Genomic DNA, 24,873 nt, shown 5'->3' on the forward strand with positions numbered 1-24,873 from the left:
TGAGAAATGGAGAATGTCTTAATGCTGTCAAATGTTAAGCTTTCGATTTGTTCTTCTAGTGTTTGTGTATTATACGGTGTACCAGTTCAGATAAGTTGTCATTTCTTATGTTGATTCCTCCTATATTCTGGTTGACTTTTGTTTGATTTTTTGTTTGATAAACAAACTGCTGCCTAGTGGTTGACTTTTCCACATGCGTCACATGCTGGACAAGCTTCGTGGCGAAAAGCATGGCTTTTATCAAAATTGAGGCAATTGCTTGACATTTTAGAACGTACATGCGCGCGTGTTTATTGCTTGTATATTGGTGTTTCGATCCTCAGTATCGTTTATTATGACCTTGAGTTGTTGTAAATGGGTGTTAGAAGCTTCATATATTTTACCAATGTTAAGAGTTAAAGTGTTATTATTTTTTTTTAAATAACTCTTTCTGGAAGTCCATAATTAGCATGTGACAATAATAGGTTCTATTATATTTGTTGTTTCTCTGATTCTGCCAACACACATTTCTGCGTAAGCTGTTTACATCTGCTGACAAAGTCATCTAATGGTTCGTCAGATTTTTGTCTATATGACATTAATTTTAGACGATTAACTCTAAAATTCTCTGTGGGTTTAAGGTGTTCAACGAACCTATTAAAAATAAATTAAGAAGAACATTTTTCTTCCGCTGTTAGAGGCCACGTGCTGAATTTTTTGTAGTTTTTCGTTACCGATTTGTAATAAGATATAATTTGAAATGCTTTTATCAGATTTGTAGAATTCCAGTCAAACGACGAGATACTGGTGTTAAAGGCCATGATGAATTTCGTTCAGTTAAGACAGCAATCCAAAAAAAAAAAGAAAAAAGAGAAAAAAGAATCCAAGATGGCATCCACACACACACACACACACACACACACACACACACACACACACACACACACACACACACGTGGGCGAATTAAAAAATAAAAGTTTTATTAACTTAGTGGCTTGTATTCCTGGTATTAGACAATCTTTTTTCGTCATTTTCTGTGTAGATTTTCTTTTCTTTTTTTTTTTCAGTTTTATTTTCACCTCAGAGGCTCGTTTTTGTTTTATATTTTAATAAGAGAATCTTCTAATGTTCATTTTTTTTTAAATTGAATCGCAAGCAGCCATCATATAATGTTAAAGTGGGTTGATTAAATTAAATGTTGTTTTATTAACGTCTTATTAACATATATACAAGATGACTTTTTGATGCATTAGTTAAACCATGTTGTTTAGCTCCAAATCCGTTGTTCATGCGTGTTTTCCTATGCTAAAAGGTAACAATCCTTGCACGTAGGAAAATAGTACTGATATCACTACAGACAGGACCGTTTAACACTCACTGCTTTTACCAGAGTGACAACCAAGCACCAATAGACTAACTGAGACCCAAAGCAGCCGAATTCAGTGATGTCACTCATTGGTCATCGTTGAGTGAGGTACAATGGTAGAATGTACTGTTCCTGCTCTTCAGTTGTTAATTATGTTCGAACATGTTTTCCCTCACATATACACACCCACATGTACACAAGCACGTACGCACACACACACACACATGCATATACACAGCCTCGTACACACACTCACATTCATGTGCATACACACACCCGAGCTGTGACGTCACTTCCTTTTAAGTGAAAACCAGACATGCACACCCAGAACACTAACTCCAGTATAAAAGTCAACAAAACCTGTCAACTTCCCTTTTTTCTTCCGGACCAGCGTTTGACCTGTTGAGTTGAAGAACCGACCGCGCACCCTAACGTCACTTTCCCTGCTACTGTAATGTGGGGTAAGCGCACTTACACTTTATGCGCTTTCTCTCTCCATGAACTGGATTGACTTTCTCACTCTATCTTCCCTTCGGCTTTGGTCCATCAACACAGACATGTGTACGACTCTCTACTAAGCTTAACCCTCTCTTTCTACGGACTGGCTTGCCACTTCGCGTTTTCTCGATTGCATTCCCCTTTCCTTCCATGCGCGTAGTCGTCAACGGCCGAATGAACACGTGTACACCCAAGACTTTCATTTTTCAACAGAAAATAAACGACATGTTTATTTTATTCCAGCATTTGAGTTCTTTGTTTCCTTCATTCACTTCGTTTCATTATTTTTTCTTGTAGCGAGTTAGGGTATTTATATCCTGGTCCGCAACAATTAAATATAATGTATATTTTATTATACTTGTAAATTCTTTTAAATTTCTGGTGTACTTTTAAAAACTTTATTTCATTTTGCAGTCCTCATCTGAACTTTAATAATCTGACTCTGGTGTCAAGTCGAGGATTACCTGGACAAATGTGCCCAGACCCTTTACGTGAAGGAATGATAGCCTCAGAGTAAGTTAACGTTGTTAATTAATAAATTTCGTAAAATCAGTCAAGAATGAAAACTCATATCAAAGCTACGTCATCTGATAATATAAGATTATTATTTAATACTAGCTGTTCCTACCCGGCGTTGCTTGGTAGTGTATTTACTTGCAATTTGTTTTACTTCTTTTATTTTTTAACTATACCGTTTTTTTTGTTTTGTTTTTTTTTTAAAAAGGGAAGTAACTCTGCATGGACGAATACAGAGTTGTGTCTCTTTTTAAAGATGGCGACCATTTGAAAATAATTCTGACCTGGAAATTTTTTCTTTTTTTCTGAAGGAATTAATTGAATTACATGTTATTCTCCTTAGCAACTGATGCAGTTAGTGGAGTACCGTAGACTATATGCATTTTTGGGGGTGTTACATATATAATCAGTCATTAGATAAAACATAAAAAAAACATTGATGGATGACTCATATAGTGAACTTGTAATTAAGTAAAAAATGTAATATATTTACAATAATTAGTATGACTATTCCAGAGTACATTAAAAATATTTATTAATGAGTTGCCAATTATCAAGATTTTGCTTTTGTGATTGTTTTTCTTTTTTGTGAAATTGATTTCTAACAGACCCATTTCTTTTTATAACAAGCAAAAAATGCTCTTCATTAACCCAAACACTAACCTTTTAAATGTAAGTTAAATCTCCTTTTTAGAATGTTTGTGCAATGTTTTTAATGAAATATTTTTTTTTTTAATAAACTAAATAATTTCTTGCAGTTTGTGCTATGAACCAGATGACCATGCCAGAATTGCTCTGAGAACCTGGATAAATGTGGTGTCTGGTCAACTGACAGCCATAAACAGGTATGGAACTTGCTGTCCTTTTCAGGATATTCCATTCTTTTAAGAGAAAGCAATTCTAAATTCATCAATCCATTACCTTTTGTCCTATTAATTGTTTTTGATATGTGACAATATATATATATATATATATATATATATATATATATATATATATATATCATATATATATATCTCTATATATATATATATATATATCATATATATATATATATATATCATATATATATATATATATCATATATATATATATATATATATATATATATATATATATATATATATATATATATATATATATATATGAGTGGAAAATGAATTCAAAAACACTATATATTGGTAAATATAGAATGAGTCATTTATTTAATAAGGATATACATACATTTATTTGGGGATAAAGGGGACTCTTTATACCTACGTATTTCCGTCGTTAGACGTCACATCCCCATTATGTTTCCTAGTACATTCTCTACTCTTCTGATGAGAAGCATTAGGCTTCGAAATACCTCTTTATACCCCAAATAAATGTATGTATATCTTTATAAAATAAATGGCTCATTCTATAATTTCCAATATATAGTGTTTGTGACTTCATTTTCCACTTTGTCTTCTATATAAGCTCCATTGAAATTTGTTGATCTTTATATTATCCCAATAAGTCTCCTCTTATAGAGTTGAATTTACCCTCTTCTTCTATCTACCCTCGTTATATATATATATATATTTCTAAGGGAAATATAGATAAGTATAAAATTAATAATAATTAGCACCTCATGCGCAGTACTTATAACTTGAGTTGACAGAACAAATACGATTTAAATTGACAATGAGGCTTGAGATTAAACTAGGAAAAATCAGGAAAAAAAGAATTATTCCATTTACGGTTTAGGCCCATCTCTTTGTTTTAGTTTGTTTTGGTTTTTGTCTTTATATCTATATTATTCTTATTCCTCCTCCTTTCTTACCGCCACCCCGAACCAAGTCCCTATATCTTGTACACGACCTGACCTCAATTAAGCGACCGGTCAAACTTTATGATTCTTAGATTCTACTTGAAGAGATATCTATTTTTATAGAGATGTATGTATGTTTAAGTGTGTGTATAAGTGTATATGTATATATGTGTTTATATATATATGTGTATATATGTATATATATGTGTATGTGTATTACATATGTATATTGTGTGTGAGTGTTGAGTTTGTATATGTGTGTTCATGTGTATATTAGGATGAATATGCACAAAATTGTCTCACCCCACCTCCTGCCACTTACCATTGCCTACTCTCCCTAACACATCCCCCCCCCCCCCGCTAAAATAATATAAGCTTCCAATGAAAAGGCTTCCACCAGACTTTGAAATTATTTTCGGCTGGACCCAAGACAAATTTAAACAAGCACTTGCCCGATTCGGATATATACACGGCTATGCGGATTACCCAGGATATAACTTGGAAACTATTACCAAACGGATGTAAAGAACATATAATATGGATTTTACCAAACAAGTTGGATCAACAAAAACAGTCATATCCTTTTTCTACAAATACTCCTGCCACAGAACTTCTGATAAATATAATGTTTTCACTTTGACTTTCCATGTCTCACTGACTTTAGCAAATAGGGTGCATACCTTTATAACTATTTGCTAATATTTTCACTCCTCTGATGAGATGGTAGACATCGAAACCCTATAGGTTAAGGAGATAAACTTTCTAAAACATTCTTTGTCTTGCTTAGAATAATAAAAATTCTTTGATATGAAACTCAACCACTTCATTTCATTTCAATGAGAGTTTTTTGAAATTCATTGAATTACAATTTAAGTATATATATATATATATATATATATATATATATATATATATATATATATATATATATATATATATAAACAGAGATATTCTTAGCATTTCGCAACCACCTCAAATCATGTAATTAAACATTCCAGTTTTTTTGTGACTTTAGAAGTGTTGACTTCTCAGTGGCCGACCACATCTCTAAAAAATCTTTTTTGTTTCTAGAGTTTTTGTTTATTTCAAACTAAAACATTATTTGACTTCCATGCCAACATCTTGACATTTTGAATTTATTTCACTCCTAAAATCTTTATATACTCCAGACCAGAAAATTATCTCCCCCCCCCTCTGCATCAATATCTTGTTTATTCTCCTTTATTATCTTATACATGGTTTGTTAATATCACTGTCCACAAGTTGCATATTTTATTCAGTCTTCTGTATTATTGCTGCTTCTTCAGCCTGTCGTGTTTATTTATATTTTCTTGAAGTTCAGGAATAGATAACCACTTAACATCATTTTGTTATTTCATTTTAAACTAGTAAATTTTTGTCCCTCCTTGAATTGTGTGTCTCCTTGAGCGACACACCATTATTATGTGTCTCCTTGAATGACACATCACAGCTAGTGGTAACATAAGAAATAAGGTAATCTTGCAATGTAGTTAACAACGGAGAAATCGAAAAAACAACTAATAACGTTCACAAAGCTAATTAAAATTTAATTTTCTACAGTTTTGTATACCTTTAAAGTGTTGAAACTGATTGTAAGACCTATTATCTCTGAATTTATGATGGACAATGTACAACCCTACACAGCAAGAATCACCTCACAAAAGATCGAACATGGTTGGGAGAAATTTCTCATCCACCCTAATCTCCTGACCTTGCTCCTTCAGACTACCATTTGTTTCATAGCTTACAAAATCATTTGAAAGGAACAGCTGAAAGAAAGATGTTGAAACTGACATTTGTTAATTCTTCGAATCAAGTCAAAAGGATTTTACAGTGATGGAATTAATAAGTTTGTTAACAGATGGAAGGAAGTCATAGATAATCAGGGAAAGTATATTAATGATCAAATCTTTAATAATAAAAAAAAGAAGGTTTCATTTTTATCGCATTTTTGTCATTTTTTTTACTTGTTAACTACGATGTCATATTACCAATATAAGATTTCATTTTTATCCTTCCTTCCCTATTTTTTTTTTTTTTTTTTACAGAAAGCAAAAACAAATTGTAATTGATAATGAATCATTACTTCCCTATGACCATTTGATTCTTTGCTGTGGTCTACAATATACTTTTCCGACACCTGACCCAAACGAATACAGTGAACAACTACCAAAGAACGTATTTGTTATTAATGATGGCTATCAAGCTGAAAATGCATTAAAATGGCTAAAAAGATGTTTCCCAAAATTTTCAGGTGGGTTTAAAAAAATTTTTTTTTTAAATATTTTTATTTGATTTATAATTCTTTGTTTGCTAGCAAAAATTAATGAAAACCGAGTTTTATCTGTATAACATATACTATTTAAAAAGTTATAGCGTTTGTACGCAAATGGAAACATACGATTGGATGACAAAAAAAAAAAATAAGAACAGACAGAGTACTCATTACTAATGTAGTAATTTTTACCATGTCAGTACCAGAATTCAAATCTCATGCAAATCTAAACATTAACATAATATCATAAAAACATTACATAAATATATATTTATTTTTTTATAAACTAAGTGAAATGTTTTTATAATTCCCAAAAAGAAAAACAGCGTAATGGACATTCGACGTTAATTCAAACCGAATTATTTTTGCTGAAAAATAAAAATTAAAAAGTCTTTGAAAAATGTTTTAAACTGAAATTCTCAGTAAAAATGTTTTTTAAATTAAATAATTTTCATTATTCAATAAAATTTTTCTTTTTGTTTTTGACAAAAGAGTTACCACTTATCAAGGCTCGGAGGCCACTCGAGGATATCAGTTAATGAGTGTACAGTAGTCAATGGGACAATATCGTAGTAATCGTTAGTAGTGGAAATTTGGTAAATTGGATTACTGAAGGAGACAGCTTATCAAGAACTTGTTTACGTTGGACTTGAAAACGACCATATTGTAGTCAGCTTGAAAGAAGGGAAACAGAAAGAAGCTTTGTTCATGGAATCTACATTTAGATTTAGGCACAGATAAAAAGTAGGGGAAATTATTGATAGTGGTTTTGGATAGACGATTGTTTTTTTTTTAAGGTTTGGCAAGGGAGCTCAGACAAGCACTTGCCATGGAAATAATGATAAAGCAGAGACAGGCTCGCAACGTCTCTTCTGTGAGAAAGAGGTTGCAGGGAATAAAAAAAGGCATCCCCACTAGGCAAATAGTTCACAAGTACATATATACACATTTATTACAAACTGACAAACATAAAGAGTAAAGTAACATCACAATATAGAACAACAATAATTCGGTACTCACTTTAGAAGTGGTTAGAGTTGTACTCTGTCTCTCAAGTGGGCATAGTTCCCATGAGGAGTAAAAATGTATCTTTCCTGGTCAAGGCCAGGACTCGCTGTGTCTATTTCAAGGGAAGTAACTCTCCTGTGTTTTATTAACCAGTGTTCTTTGCCTATGTTCCTCTACACCTCTTTTTCCCACCTTTTGCATCAAACTGAATTAAACTAAATATAGCTCATCTTAGGACTCCTTGTACCTAACAGCTATGTTCGAAAATTCATAATGATCGGTTGATTAGTTTAGAAGTTAATCCTGTACATAAAATTATATAAACATGTATGCATATCTAACGTCATATAAACAGAAATATATATATATAGCGTAAAATAAAATCAATCAATATTTTCAGGCGATGTCCTTATCTATGGTGATACGATTGATGCTTACTGTTGCATGCAGACGTTGCTTCAGATGAACATACCTGCTGAATTAATTTACTTACTACGTCCACCTAAAAATGATAAGGTAAGCTTTTTTGGTAATTTCACTAGTAAAAATGCCACTGTTTGTTTTAGTTTCTATAAACCAGACATTGAAAAAAAAAAACCAAAAAAAAAACCTGGAAATTTGTAGTATGGACAGCGTTCATTCATACTACAAATTTCCAGGGTTTTTTTTTTTCATCTTTCATTTTCATTTCGATACTTTTTTGTGACCAAGAGTGGAGGAGCAAAATATAAAAAAAATAAAATATTATATACAAAAAATAACATTGTTTTCATGCTTCAAAAAACCCTCATAACCTTTAAATCACTATTCTAGAAGTATACGTAGACTTTTAACATTATATATATATATATACATATATATATACATATATATATATATATGTATATATATATATACATATATATATACATATATATATACATATATATATACATATATATATATATACATATATATATACATATATATATATACATATATATATATACATATATATATATATATACATATATATATACATATATATATATACATATATATATATACATATATATATATATACATATATATATATATATATATATACATATATATATATATATATATATATATATATATATATATATATATATATATATATATACATATCATTCAAACACTACCGTGTTTGAATATATGGTTAAGTGGCAGTTTTAGCTGTTTAGAACTGCTTTAAAACTTTACCGCTCACTAATTTTTCGACCAAATTTCAAACAATTATTACAGTTTATAGATCACCTTCTCAGCTGCATTGTAAAAAAAAAATTTAATTTTCGTTCAGTAAAACAAAAGTTATGATGAATTTTCTGGTATTCAAAATCATTAAAAACGTAAGGAGGTGAGCGACGTTTTTTATGACTGGTTTTCATAGCAACCACGTCGCTTCAGTGACTACTGTTGCTACCAATTCACCGCTCTTGTGAAAAGAGAAGTAACAAATGAATGAAAGGGAGATAATTCGGGGGATTTTATTGAAAGCAGACGAGTGTCATACATTGTTATTACATATGTGTATGTTATGTTTACGGGGGCAAAAAAATAAGACTGAAATTAAACAAAGAACAAGTGAATTTACTAGAAGCCTGGAAAAATCATGGATTACAATAGAAAAATGCGGGCATGAAAAGTAATATGGTTAAGCTTAAAACATGGAAAAGTAAAGGACTAGTTGTTAAAACTGGAAAAGAAAAGGACAAGATATTCTAGTAAAAAATATTGCAGCATTAGGAATTTTTTTAAAATTCAATTTATAACATTATACAATCAATTCTTAATGCTGCAATATTTAAAGTTATGAATTTATTATATTCTTTACTAGAATATCTTGTCCTTTTCTTTTTCAGTTTCAACAACTAGTCATTTACTTTTCCATGTTTAAGCTTAACCATATTACTTTTCATGCTTGCATTTTTCTATTGTAATATATATATATATATATATATATATATATATATATATATATATATATATATATATATATAGCTATGACAAACTTTAATAAGTTCTTTTTACGCATTTTAGATAAATGCCTTTCCTGATCCCATTGTGCAGTCCACCATCTTACAGAGTCTTCAGAGCATAGGAGTAAAAATACTGGAGAATTATTCCTTTAAGTGTTGGGTTGAGCACGAAAGCTCAAACGTATCAAAGGCGACTTTTGAAGGTCCAAGTGGATTTGTGGATTTAGAATTTTTGGTAAGTTAAAGCCTTTATTGACATATCATTTTTTGATTTATTTGTTCTCACTACCACTATGATAGTAGGGGGTGATAGATGAGGCCAAAATTTGATAGTTGACACATGATGTTAGTCCATCAATTGGAATAGAGAATGGAAAAATAAATTTTAAACAGTTAAGCACTGGACACGCAAAAAAAAAAAAATTGAAAAAGGTAAAAACATTTAATTTGGTTCTACCCTCAGCGATGTAGTCAAAGGTTAGGAAAGGAGTTTCCATGTCAACTCAAGTTGTTTTTTTCAGATATGGCAAACATTTAAAATTTAAATCTTTTTGAAGTAAAGCAAATAAAGTAAGCTGACATTTTAAAGATACTTGTTCTAATCGATTGGTCTTCAGATCGATTTTTATCGAAACTTTAAAAGAATATATTTTTTATTGTTAACTAGCCTGGGTGCCCGTTGTTGTCTGGGTGTTTGGAGGTGTGTGTTAAGCAAAAAAAAAAAAAAAGTAGGCAGGCAGGCTCGAACCTGTACCGCGAAGGCAGAAAAGAATGTGAAAAAAAAAAATGTGACGTCTTTGCTGTTGTGCCCATCGCCAAACCGGAAGTGATGTAGGTTTAAATTAAGGCTAGTCAATCGAAAAGAGGGGATGACTTTCGAAAATATCAGTGAAAAAAGCGATCCCTCCTTGTAGAAAAATGCCCAGTTGAGGTGAAGAAATTAATGTTTTAGACAATTTTTTTATATTGGTTGTCCGAAGGCCGTCGCCTCTGTCAAAAGTTTTAGCCAGACATACATAAATGCATACATATATTTGAAGGTGAAATTTATATTATAGTTGTTGTTCTTTTTTTTTATATATAACACGGAATATCGCTTCCTAAATACTGTTGTTGTTGTTATTGTTGTTGTTGTTGGTAGTGGTGGCAGCAGCAGTGGCATCCATTTGTCTCAAAATCTATAAAAGTTCTGATATAAAAGAAAAAAGTTTCCAGTGGGTAGCCAATCCATAAAAGTTTGAGACGAAGAACAGTTTCTTGTTGGGTAGCTAATACGTAGAAGCTCTGAGACAAAGAATAGAGTTTCCTGTGGGTAGCCAATCCATAGAAGTTCTTAGATGAAAAATAAACTTTCCAGTGGGTAGCTAATCCATAGAAGTTCTGAGACAAAGAGTAAAGTTTCTTTTCATGGAAAGAACAAAAAGTATGTGCAGAATTCTAAAATATCGATTATATTTTATGAAGTGATTCTGGTTTCTAATTGGTCAGTAGCAGAGTTTCTTTTCATTTGATTGGTCAGTTCTTATGATTTCTGTCTATAAATAGAACCGTCCAATTATTTGGAATCATACCTGCATTTATATAAAAATATTGCAACAATAATGAATAAAAGGAATGAGGAAAATATAAATGAGATTTTGCACCTGCTCGTCTGTAACCAAAACAATGGCATAGTTCTCAAAGATATTACATCATATTCTAATGTCTTTTCTTTTTAGTTTCTGAATATTGAGAAAAATTTTATAGCAGTAATTTTTCATTTGCTTATCTATTTGATCAATGTTCTTTTGTTTTCATAGGCCATGTTCTGTTATCAAAAAAAGCAGATAAACCATAAAGCAATTAAAGGTGAGTTGCTAACAATGAAATACTACTTGCACAAATTTCTGTTTGGATTTGTGATTTCCCTTTTTTATCTCACACACACACACACACACACACACACACACACACACACACACACACACACACACACACACACACACACACACACACACACACACACACACACACACACCACACACACACACACACACACACACACTGAATATAATGCAACTGAACTTTATAAATTCTTATTCAAATTTTGATCAAAATCAATTAGATGATTTTGATTCTAGAAAATGTTTTTAATTTAAGGCTTAAACTTAAGTGTTCTTGAGAAGCAATTGAAATTCAGGGAATCTTGTTTAATTGGTATCTAATAACTGTGCATCAAATTCAATGCAAATCTGAAATATTTTAATTTTAAAATGGGAAATTATGTCCATATTGTGCCCTCGAAAAATCTTTTAAAATACTCTAAAGAAACTAAGATTTAGGGAATATTTATTAATTGATGTCTAATACCTATTATCAAAATTTCACATAACTCAGAACTATCTGAATTTTTAACAAACAACTTCCATCCTTCCTTGTCGCGTTTACATAAAACTAAATTAAACTATAGCCCACATTACCCACTCTTATCTCTAGCAACTTTGTTCTAAAATTCATAATGATCGGTTAATTAGTTTTGAATAATTTACATAAAATATATAAACATATATCTAATATATAAGCAGCTATATGTCTGTCTGTCTGTTTGTCTGTCGGTCTGTCTGTCTGTCTCCATATTTTCAAACTCTATCTCCTCCGAAACTAAAAGTCGCAGAGCAGCACTAGGGGCCTCAAATGATTGGATTTTTTACAGACTGTTCTTTTATGGGTCTTAAGCTGGTTAAAATTGTTTTTAAGGGGTAAAAATTGGGTCAAAATTAAAAAACATTGTAAAACATTTTGTACATTCATCTTAGTTTATTTTTAATTTTTAATTTTTAATTGGACTGCATACTGTCACGTTGGTAAAGTGGTAACCAGCTTTGAACATTAATTTCGGTTTTGATTCTAGCTGATGGCACCTAAATACTTTTTATTTTACTTTTGAAATTTTATTTTTTTAAATTTTTTTTTTTACACAGTGATCACCACATATCAAGGCCCGGAAGCCACTCAGGGATAAGGGTTATTGCAAGTACTCTATAAATCACAACTCTATAATAATATATACGGAATCTGGACAAATTAAAATATCATATTTAAGCATATTTTACACCTGGGCAAAGCCGGGCGCCTCCCCCCTCTAGTACATACTTAATTTTATATAAATACTAGCAGTTCAGCCCAGCTTTGCTCAGACCCTACGTACTGTTTATAACTTTATGTGCATATGTATATATATATATTAAAACATATGACTCATGTTCAGGTAACCTACATCTAAAATTTCAAGTGTTTAGACCCAAAGTTGGCAGAGGAGTTTGGTAGAATCTGCAAAGGTCAACTCTTCCAACTTTGACCTCTTGGCAGCCAAGTTTTCGCTCAAAAACTGATTAAAAGGCTTGCTGCATGTCTGAATACCCTTTATGTAAAATTTCAAATGTTTAGACCCAAAATTTGCTGAATAGTTTGCTAGAGATCGCAAAGATAAAATTTTTTAAACTTTGACCTCTTAGCAGTAAAATGTTTGGCCAAAAACCGATTAAAAAGCTTGCTCTATGTCTAATTACACTTTATGTAAAATTTCAAGACCAAAAATTTGCTGAGTAATTTCCGAGAGATTGCAAGGTCAATTTTTTTTTTAACTTTGATCCCAATTTTGACCCCTTAACATTTATTATTTTGGGCTCAAATCAAATTATAAAGTTTGATCCATGTCCAAGTAACCTACATTTAACATTTCAAATGTTTAGACCCAAAATTAGCAGAGGAGTAAAGTAGAGTTTTCAAAGGTCAAATCGTTGAACTTTGACTTCTTGACAGCCAAATTTCTGTTTGAAAACCGATTAAAAAGATTTTCCCAAATTTCAATACCCCTTATGTCAAATATCGAGTATGTAGACTGAAAATTGACAGAGTAGTTTGGTAGGGAAATGTACTAAAACAGACACACACACAGACAGACAATTTCACTTTTATATAGATATATTAGCAGTTCAGCCCAGCTTTTCTCGGGCCCTATGTACTGTTCATAACTTGCCCTACATGTGAATACACTTCATGTAAGATTTAAAATGTTTAGACCAAAATTGTCTGAGTAATTTCGTGGAGACCGCAGAGGTAATTTAAAAAAAATTTTGACCCCAATTTTGACCCCTTAACATTTATTATTTTAGTCTCAAATCAAAATACAAAGTTTTACCCATATCCAAGTAACCTACATCTAAAATTTCAAGTGTTTAGACACAAAATTGGCAGATAAATTTGGTAGAATCTGCAAAGATCAACTCTTCAAACTTTGACTTTTTGGTAACCAAATTTTCGCCCGAAAACTGATCAAAAAGCTTGCCGCATGTCTGAATACCCGTTATGTATAAATTTCAAATGTTTAGACTCAATATTAACTGAGTAGTTTGCTAGACACCACAAAAGTCAAATCTTTTGAACTTTGACCTCTTGGCAGCCAAATTTTCGACTCAAACCGATTAAAAAGCTTGCCCCATCTCTGAATACCCTTTATGTAAAATTTCAAATGTTTAGACCAGAAATTGGTTGAGTAAATTGGTAGAGACCGCAGACGTCAAATGTTTTAAAAACTTTGACCCCAATTTAAAATCAAAAAAGTTTGATCGGTGTCCAAGTAACCTACATTTAAAATTTCAAGTGTTTAGACCCAAAATTGGTGAAGGAGTTTGGTAGAGTTTTTAAATGTCAAATCGTTAAACTTTAACCCCTTGACAGCCAAATTTCTGGCCGAAAATCGATTAAAAAGATTTTCTCAAATCTCAATACCCCTTATGTCAAATCTCGAGTTTCTAGACTGAAAATTGGTTGCTCAGAAATTCACACTGATGATTTGTTTATAGTGGTGAAGGCTTTGTGTAGAACCAACCACACTTTTTTGGTATTACTGCTAACCTTTGTTGGTGCAGATGACTGCCACAACAGGACAGAGTATACAGTAGACCGCAGGTTTTTAAATCAGAATTTCCTTCTTCTAGATGCATGTATTAACGAAAACTAGGGGTGCATCTTTCCCAGTGAATTAATGTACCCCCACATACCAACCTGAAAATTTCTATGACTCAGTGCGATACATACAGTATCATCTAGTACTGTCCAGTCCAGGCTCAACGTTGCTTAACTTCGGAGTGTCAACATGATTGTGCCGGATATATATATGAATTAAAAATGGAAAGGAAGAAACAAAATTCTTGATGATTCATCTGTCCAATAGGTTTTATTCACTGTTGAGAGGTTGGCCTGGAAAAATATGTATTTTCTCCTGATGAGCTAACATTATCGGGAAAACAAACTACGCCACAATTAAAAACAGCATACAACTAATTTACGAATTGAATAACTACAATAAGAAGGTGACAAAACGATTCAGATTTCTATCCTGATTATCCGACACTAACTGAAAGTTAAAGTGATATTCTTAACATTTGAAAACGGTCATTTGAATAAAACCCACCGAACAGACGAATCATAGAGCATTTTGTTTCTTCATTTTTCATTTTAAATTCATATCGTCGGATTTTTTAATATTTTTACGAGGGTCGTTCCAAAATAATACCTCCTATTTTTAACTGAAAGCCAAAAAATGTTGGAAAACTACAAAAACGGGAGTGGTGCCATCAAAACAAGTGACCTTTTGTGCTCCGGAATTTATTTCTGTACATAGTTACCACGATTTTCAATGCACTTTTAGCAGCCTCTTTTGATGCTTTGCTAATAAATGTCTGGAGCATGCTTTGTGATTCACATCTCTGTTGCTACTCTGAAATCGACGAACCCATCTCCTAACTGTGCTGACATCAACTGCATTGACTTTGTAAACGTCTAACAGGCGCTGGTGAATGTTGATCTGTTCAATTTTTTCTGCATGGAGGAATTCAGTGATGCAGCTCTGCTTCTGATGCACGTCCGTGACAGGGGTTGCTTTCTTAGAATCTCAATATTGTACTGTCAATATCTGCAACAGAAAGATGAAATTTTCAGGTCATGAATGCATAAGTTCAGTCATCATAACAATGCAATTTGTGGGTCCCCTCTGATCCATTCAGGCGGAATAGAAATATTGGAGACATTACTTTTGAAACACTCCTCATATACATGTGTGTGTGTGAATATATAAATAAAATTACAAAGATAAATGTAATTTTTATATTAAAACCTATCAAGATAATAGAAAACTCAATATATTAAATGGGGCGTTTAAAAAACAACAAAATTGATTATGAAAATAAAAATTGATTGAATTACAGTATTTATTAATGCATCAAATATTCAAAGAATTATAATAAAGAATAAAAGTTCTTAATCCTTAACCCATGGATTTTCAAAGATAAGCTCTTTCCATCAATAAAAAAAAAAAAGGTAAAAATGTATTACTAGTTAACATAAATTTGTGAATATATAATAAAACGTAAAACTATATAACATATAAACATATGGTATAAAATCATTATAACCCTTTAAAAAACTTTTTGGTGATTTTCTCCTTATTCATTAATGCTACTTTTCTTAATTTATTCAGCTGTCAGGGATTGCTCTTTAGTGTTTGATGGTTTTGTTGTCATCGACAATTGTTTCCACACCAACGACTCATCCATCAGAGTCGCAGGGCCGGTTACCAAATACAAGCGAAAGTATTACGCTGACCAATGGGTTCATTCAAACTTCAATTCAAAGGAAGTTGGCATTGCTGTAAGTTGGTTATTTTTTTAAATTATCTCTCAACACCATATATATATATATATATATATATATATATATATATGTATATATATATATAACTTTAGTTCCTTCAGCTATAATCGAAACCAAAACTTCTTGATAAAATTACTTATAAAAAAACCCAGATTACTAAGGTGCCATCAGCTAAAATCTTCATCGACAGCTAGCACTTAGGTTCATGCAAAGCAGCAGTAGAAGTTTGAAATATCACCATTTAAGTAAGAAACTGGTTGAAGAAACATTAGAATTCTCAGAGTTTCGGAAGAGCCATATTATGGGCCAATCTAAAAATTGACTTAATTAGTGGTAAATTGCTGCAAACCTTGGTATTCCACAGAAGAGATGCTGCACGCCTGTCTCTGTTCTATTATTATTTTCATGGCGAGTGCTTATCTGAGCTTCAATCTATGGTCACCCCTTGCCAAACGTTCACAAAAAACACTCTTCTAGCAAAACCACCATCAGCAATTTCCCCCACTCACTATCTGTGTCTAAACCTAAATGTAAATTCCATGAACAAAGTTTCTTTCCTAGAACTGCCCACCTGTGGAACTCTGTTCTGCTGACCTGCTTTCCAGCTGACTACAATACGGTCATCTTCAAGCCCAATGTAAACAAGTGCTTGTTGAGATCCCCCCCAAATAATCCACTTCTACCCCATTTTCACCGCTAACTATAATCCTCGAGTGGCTTTTGGGCCTTGATAAGTGGTGAATCCCATATAAAAAAAAAACAAAAAAGAAACTGAGTGATTGTCCGATTCATCATGGATAGAGAAATAATCTTGGTTGTTAATGATAATGTGGATTACAAAATTCAAAATTTAACGGTTTAAAGACCAAATAAATGCAGAATCTCTTTCAATAAATAAAAATGTTTATTTATTAAAATTAAATTTTATTTTTCAATTCATAATAATAGAATCTTCATCAGGAAAATCCAGGCTTTTAAAAAAAATTTTTTTTTTTTTTTACGTGCCATGGTGATGGTAATGCTTGGCACGTCTTCGCATATTGGTGTAGTATAAGGTTTAAATGTTCGATATAGTGTAAGGCGCTGGTCGAGCGCATATGTGTTAAATAATAGAAAATATGGATGTCTATTTATTTCTTTCATGTCTGTGTAGAGAAACGTTAGTTCTTGTAGGAATTTGGAGATAAGGAAGTGTTATATTATTTTATTATTGGAATCCTTTGAGACGAGTAATTTGTATATTTTATTTATTTGTTTGCGGACTATTATCCTCATCTTCATAGTTGTTGTTTCACAACATTTCGGCTAACTATTCCTCTGGTCTTCGTCAGGTGGTTAACCGCGATGGGATAGGAATGCTCTCTTAACTGTATCTTCAGTAATTACTGCCTTCCATAGTTGTTGTTGTTGTCTGGCCGACTTTGGGTAGAATTGAAACCGTTATCTTCAGACAATGCTTACCTGGAACCATAGAGATTCAATGCCTCCATCCACTGTGCCATGGGTTCCGAAGGGTTAGTTGGCCAAAAACGGAATGAGACGATAACAACTATGGAAGGCAGTAATTACTGAGGATACATTTAAGACACTCAGCATTCCTATCCCGTCACGGTTAACCACCAGATGAAGGTCCGAGGAATAGTTGGCCGAAACGTCGTGAAAACACAACAACTATGAAGATGAGGGTAACAGTCCGCAAATAAATAAAGGGAGTGTTATATTTCAAATTATCTTTTAGATGATGCTTGATAATTTGTATTATTTGAACTAATGTACTCATCTTATATAATTCACAACGTTTTGGCCGATGTAATCTCCGGCCTTTTTCACATGCTTTTTTTTCGGGCTTGAGAATCTTCTAGTCAAACTTTAAATCCTTTTGATCAAACTCGGAAACCACTATGGCATTTATATTTTACTAGTGAGACCTGTGGAAATTCCACAGCGGCATCTTTCATATGTAATATATTGCTGCTGGGCATTTTGTGGACGTTCAGGATGAACGGAGACCTTGCGATATTATTATAGCCCTTTTGTTAAAACTGTAAAATTATTTATCTTAGTAATCTGGTCAATTTAGTGTCATAATATATCTGGTTATCAGTGACATATTTCCATTGTATGGACGCCCGGGGCAGACAGAAACCCCACAATATCATTATATCATTTTTAGACAGAACAGATATTACTCTTGGATCCTAGCCAGAAGACCAAGAAGGTATATTTTAGTTTAACGTACTGCCCAAAAGCAACATAATTTTATATTTAAAATTTTTTTACATTGCATCTTCAGTGATCAGGAGATCCTATTTATTAAAAAGGAGGATAGAAGGTGATAACATACTATTGGTGTATCGATATACTAAATTAATGTTTGTAGTATTTTATCACGTTCTATCCTCCGTTTTAATAAATAGGATCTCTTGATCAGATAATTTATAATTTGGAAACCATGACACATGTACGTACGTTAAAGGTACTATGGTATTAATATATAGATTATTTAATCTACTGAGTAGATTGTTCTTATTCTGACAGCTTTGACCAGGTAGATGTGCTAGTTTATGCAATTTTTTTGTGAACATATATCTTAATGATTAAGAGTGTTGGCTGAGATTCAATTTTACTACAGACGACAATTGCTGATCTATATATCTATAAGAATGAGAATGTGTGTTTGTGTGTGAGGACACATCTCAACCTATATACTCAACGGATGTTTGATCTACAAACTTGAAATTGAGTATATAGGATATTCAGGCATGTGGAAAACTTTTTAATTGGTTTTAATCCAGAAAAACGAGCTGCTAAGGGGTTAACATTGAAAAATTGGTACTCTGGGTTGATTGGATTTTTATCTGATTGTAAACTGTTTCATGACTGTGCATGCACGAATCATTCACATTATGTTAAGAATAAGTAGATTTGAAAACACTTTTTAAAGATCGTGTCAAATGGTTATTGTACTTTACTCACTGTCTTTAGGTTTTGGTTTTAATCTCAGCTTGAGTTTATTTTTTTTACTTACAAGAAGTGAATTGTTTAGGAAAAACATAATACTCGCATGTACATGTCTCAGTTTATTTCCGTTTTTATTTTTACTTTGCAGAAGATGCACCCGGCGTTGCCCAGTATTGAACATAACGTTAAATTCCTTTAAAAAAAATTTAAAGGAATCTAACATTATGTTTAATACCGGGCAATGCCAGGTACATCTTTTAGTAATAACATAAAATTAACACTTTTTCTATACGTACATGACTAATAAAATAGAAACAATCTACCACTGTAGATTATATAAAGAATTCAATTGAAAATTTTATACCGTTTTTCTTTTTTTTTTTATGGAAATCGCTCCAGACAAGACATGAAGCCACTTGATGTAAAGAACTATTAAAAAAAAAATACTACTTCAAGGTCAAAAACGAGTCAACAATAAGTGTTATATGGATAGATTCTGACTAAGAAATGGCAATACTTCCCCACTTTGTCAGAAACATTGTTCATGGAACACGAGGACTATAAGACAAAATAATGGAAGTGAGAAATTATGAGATCTACTTTCTAATCTCCTTGTTTCCAAGTCTGGTATAAAGATTACCGAGTTCAACTTAGAAAGTTCACAAGTTTGAAAAGTTGAACGAAACGTAAACACAACAACTAAGAATAATTCCGAATAATCCAAATGTTATGATGTCTGGTTGAATGAATTCTTGTGATATTGCAGCTTGCTACAGAGATGCTGAAGCTGTTTGATCCAATGGTAGCAGCCAATATATCAGCTCAGAAAGCAGAAACCGTGAATGCAAACCTTGTTCCTGTTTATAGCACACCGAAAATTACAAGTGCAGTTTTGCCAGGTGAGCCACTTCTTATTTGTTATCTACACCACGCAACGAAAAAATGTCAGTTAGGCATATCTTGAATATTACTAACTAGCACAGCGTTATCACTGCCGACCAAGAGAAGAGTCTATCAGGAATGCATACACGGTGTGATGATGTGTGGACGTGAAAGGAGGTCAGTGAGAGTTGAGGACATGCGTTGCATGGAGGCAAATGATAAAAAAACAGTTGAGGTAGCAAGATCAGTCTACAGGGAAAAGTCAAAGAAAACATCGGTGGAAGTAGTAAGAATTAACTTGCGAGAAAGAGGAATAAGTAAAGACAAAGCCAGAGATAGGTTAGTTTGGAAGTTAATTTCTACAAAACTATTAAACGCATACAAGCATGTAAAATGGACGTTAAAATGATGGAACCAAGCAGGAAATATGGACCCCGGGTCAGCTTCACTTAGAAAAGGAAAGACTTCGAGTGACACCACTTTAACCTTAACTTTGGTACATTCAAGCGGTTTTCGCAGCCAAGAGTACATTTTTGGCTATCTTGCAGTTTAGATAAACCAAAATATAAGGAAAATATTGGGACATATTTGGGAGTACCCCGTCTATAAAAATGCAATTTGATTGGATATTGAAATTGACATAATTATTGTAAAAGAGGGGTGTAAGTTCCGTTATAGAAGCGTTGATTTAATTTGAATCAAGTAAAATACGCATCAAGTGCGCTTGAAAGCCAAATTACAACGCAATATAAAGAAAATAAAAAAATAGTGAGGATGGAGTTTGTCTCCGAAATATATTTAAATTATAAATTTTAAACAAGTAAAATATTTGTTTATTTTCGTAATATTGTGTTGTAATTTGGCTTTCAAACGCACTTGATGCATACTTTATTTTATTGTAAAAGAATTTAAAAAGAAAACATTGTTAAAGAATGTAATTATTGTTTACTTATTAATTACTTATTATTTATTATTATAAAAAAATATATTTATGTTCAATCTTGTTGGAAGTTTGGCAAAGAAGGAAATCGTGTCCGGTATTTCCTCGTATATTACAATGTATCCGAGAACATTAAATACCATTTGTAATTATGTTTATTCGTTTGTTTGTGTGTTCAATAAAAATCATTTAATAAAACATTTCTGTATTTAATAAAAATAATTTATTAAAAAATATTGTTTTCTAATATTGTTTTAATTTAATTTTATTTCGTTTTCACTTTAAAATTCCTTTTAAATAATTACGTCAATTTCATTTTAATTTAAAAAATTTTTTTACGATAATTACGTCAATTTCATTTTAATTTTAAAATTCTTTTACAATAATTACGTCAATTTCAATTTAATTTTAAAATTCTTTTACGATCATTACGTCAATTTCAATAGCCAATCAATAAAAAAAAAAAATTTTGATTGCGACAATCCGGGAAACATTCACGAATATCCAAATAAGTCAGTTATTTTATCTTTGTTTCTGACCTTAAAAACTTCGGTTTGAATACTTTTATTTAAAAAAAAAAAAAAAATTTAAAAAAATAATAATAATATTTATTTATTTATTTATTTTAAATATAAATATTAACCCAAAGATTAATTAAAATTGTATAAATATATAAAAAAGCGCACTCTTGGTCACGGAAACTGTTCGAACGTACGAAAGTGAAGGTTAAAGCGGTGTCACCCGAAGTCTGTCATTTTCTAAGTGGATCCGTATTCCTTGCTTGGTCCAAAATATTTTTGTCTTAATTGTTACCTATTATATAAAAGGCTGTTTTCTCTGTAGGTGTATTTGTCTAGTTGAAAGTAAAAAAACTACGAAATAAACAGCCACAGAGTTTGTACATTCTTAATTAGTGTTATCCAGAATGGATAATATCAAAAATTTAGAAAAATAATTCATTCTTTAAGGTTCAACTGGGCCAGGTTTTGTCAGCGATGGCCGGTTTTTCAGTGCTATTATGTACTAATTTGGAAAAAAATTGCTGACTCATTCCATGAGGGGTCTATTATATAAAGGATCAGCGCTTATTGTAAATTCAAGCACAATTAAACAACGTGCAGATTTCTATAATATAAGTAAACTTCTATTTAAAGAATTTAATTTTAGACACAAGTTAACTTTCTCACACTACAGAAAACACCTCCTATAATAATCAATACATATAATCAGTCAATAAATTACATAACAAAAATACACTCCTTTCATTTCAGTTACACATCCATATTTGAATTATACCGGACATATTTGTTCCGAAAAGAATATAAATTTCATCATATCTTTTTAAATATATTAACGGCTATATGACGTTATAAAAAAAATCTTACTCTCTTTCACAACGCTATGCCCTCTCTCTCTCTTTTATTCTATTTTTTTTTTAATTTTCAACAACCTTTTCCGTTTCTGAAATGGAACAGGGTCATACATTTCATTACATCAAAAATATATTTTCAAATGTACTGTTGTTTTGTTTTCTTAATTTCATTCATCTAGAAGAACTCTCAAAATAAAGACGAAACGTTGATGAACATATAACTTGGTTTGTTCCTTTTTATAAACCCAACTCTCCTCTCCAACCTATCATTTCACAAGTCACCACTCCAATCTATTCACTAACAAAAGTCCTACATGACATACCTACCCAGCAAATATAGTGTAAAAATCCACACAAGAACTCCTACAACTCTTTAAATCTAATCAACCTGAAAACAAAATAATACCTTTTCTCGATGTTGAAAGCTTATTTACAAACGTTCCTGTCAAAAAAAAAAAAAAAAAAAACTATTGACATAATCCTTGACGACACATAGAAAACCCTATCCCTCTCTCCCCCTAAAATTAACCAAAAAAATACTTAAAAAGTTACTTCTAGTTTGCACCACCGGAGTACCCTTCTATGACTACAAGGGGAATATTTACACCCAAATAGATGACATATCCGTGGGTTACGTCCTTGGATCCATCTTCAGTGAGTTCTACATGAGTCACCTCAAAAACATGATACTCAACAACACCAATAAACCCCTCATTTATGTAAGATATCCTCCTCCTTGCTAATAACAATCAACAAATACTTACACTTAAAGACCTTCTCTAATACAACTCTGTACTCAAATTTACTGTAGAATTAAATGTTAATTTCTTTCCTCCACGTCCTTATTGACACTTCCAATAACATTTTTAGCACTTCCAACTACAAAAAAACCTATCTGCTATAATTCTTGCCTTCTAACACTCCAGAAGTTAAACAACACCCTCACTAACAGTAATACACCACAACATCATAACTCTAATACAATCAACCTATTCTACTGCAATCAAATGCATCCAGGCTTTAAGTTAGAAGAAATCGCTATAAAAAAAACATCATCCATCTCCCCTGTTGACAACAATAACATTAGATTTTCTCTGAAAAAAAAATTTCACTTAATTTCATCAAGTAATTTTTTTTTACAGCGAAAAAACAATTTGCTATGATACCGAGCAAAAGGTTTGATTTTTAGGAAGAAACGCTAGTATAAGAGATGGAGCTTTTGGGTTTGACCTTTACTCTTGATCTTAAATGGAACACATACATCAAGTCTGTTGCCAAGGTCGCTGGAAAGATGGTGGGATCCTTCTACCGCTCCAGAAGATATCTCACTAATGATGCAATTCTCTATCTATGTAAGAGCCAAGTACGTCCAAAGATGGAGTACTGCTGCCACATCTGGGCAGGAGCTGCTAAAAACAGCCTACCCTGCCTTGACAGAGTACAAAATAGACTTCGTGGCTTGGTGGGGGATGCCCTTTTCTCTTCCCTGCAACCTCTTTCCCACAGAAGAGATGTAGCGAACCTGTCTTTGTTCTATCGTTATTTCCATGGCAAGTGCTCGCCTGAGCTCCATTCTCTGGTCCCCCCTCGCAAATCTTTTTCAAAAAACACCCAACTAGCTGAAACCACCGTCAATAATTTTCCCCACTCCTTATCTGTGCCTAAATCAAAACGTAGATTCCACAAACAAAGCTTCTTTCTTAGAACTGCACGCCTGTGGAACTCTGTTCCGCTTGCCTGTTTCCCTCCCGACTTCAACCTGGATGTCTTCAAGTCCAACACAAACAAATTCCTGATGAACCGCCCCCCCCCCCAAGTAATGACACCTTATCAATTCTCCAATACTATTGTCACACTATCCCATTGAGTACTGTACACACAATAACCCTTATCCCCGAGTGGCCATTGGGCCTTGATAAGTGGTGAACTCCATGTAAAAAAAAAAAAAAAAAAGGAGAGGGAGTGTTGGCGCTTTAAATTGAGTTATTTCCCTGTGGCGTGTTCAAAAAATTCAAAAATGGCTGACTTCAACACGCTCTCATAAAAACGTGTTTTTCTGCCATAGAAAAAAGAAAACACTACTCAATTAAATTAAGTGAATTTTTTTTCGGAGGTCTTCAGTCCAAAGCGGATACATACACTATAACCTTTTTTTTTTTTCGATATTTTCATTTTTTTAATGTCTTGATTAAACTGTACAAGTACCTGTTTTTCATGTATATTATTTTGTATGTATCTTGTATATGAATGTTTTAGCATCTTTTAAATCTCATGTTTTGTTTATCAGTCTTGAATAGTTGTTGAAGATTTTACTTTGTAAAATAGTCAGTGAAGTTTAGGAGGTTATTTTCATGAATCTTGTCATGTTGGTCTATTACTCCAAACTCTACTAGATTTACATGGTAAACTGGAAATGGTTATTTCCAGAAAATATGACACTTTTTTAAAACATTTTCTATGAGAAAACATAATTTTTTTAGAAACCCTAAGATAGTTTTCTCTGCTTAAAGTTTCATGAAAGAATTTTCTCATAAGTTCAAAAATTTTTTAAATTGAAATATCGTTT

At 32.1% G+C, this 24,873-nt stretch overlaps 1 protein-coding gene across 2 annotated transcripts in view; it reads left to right on the forward strand.

The window, feature by feature from the left end:
* The window catches only part of LOC145276783 (cilia- and flagella-associated protein 61-like), a 166,356-nt gene that overhangs the window by 104,809 nt on the left and 36,674 nt on the right, over positions 1-24,873 (forward strand). For both annotated transcript variants that reach the window (XM_080128068.1, XM_080128067.1), the window contains exons 18-25: positions 2,259-2,357; positions 3,119-3,205; positions 6,225-6,430; positions 7,860-7,975; positions 9,521-9,694; positions 11,259-11,307; positions 15,980-16,149; positions 19,880-20,012. In XM_080128068.1, coding sequence (XP_079984194.1) covers positions 2,259-2,357; positions 3,119-3,205; positions 6,225-6,430; positions 7,860-7,975; positions 9,521-9,694; positions 11,259-11,307; positions 15,980-16,149; positions 19,880-20,012 — 1,034 coding nt within the window. The remainder of the gene's footprint in view (positions 1-2,258; positions 2,358-3,118; positions 3,206-6,224; positions 6,431-7,859; positions 7,976-9,520; positions 9,695-11,258; positions 11,308-15,979; positions 16,150-19,879; positions 20,013-24,873) is intronic.

The sequence above is a fragment of the Euprymna scolopes genome, chromosome 5 (assembly GCF_053919585.1).
Source record: "Euprymna scolopes isolate OS-2025 chromosome 5, ASM5391958v1, whole genome shotgun sequence".
Classification (NCBI taxonomy): Eukaryota; Metazoa; Mollusca; class Cephalopoda; order Sepiida; family Sepiolidae; genus Euprymna; species Euprymna scolopes.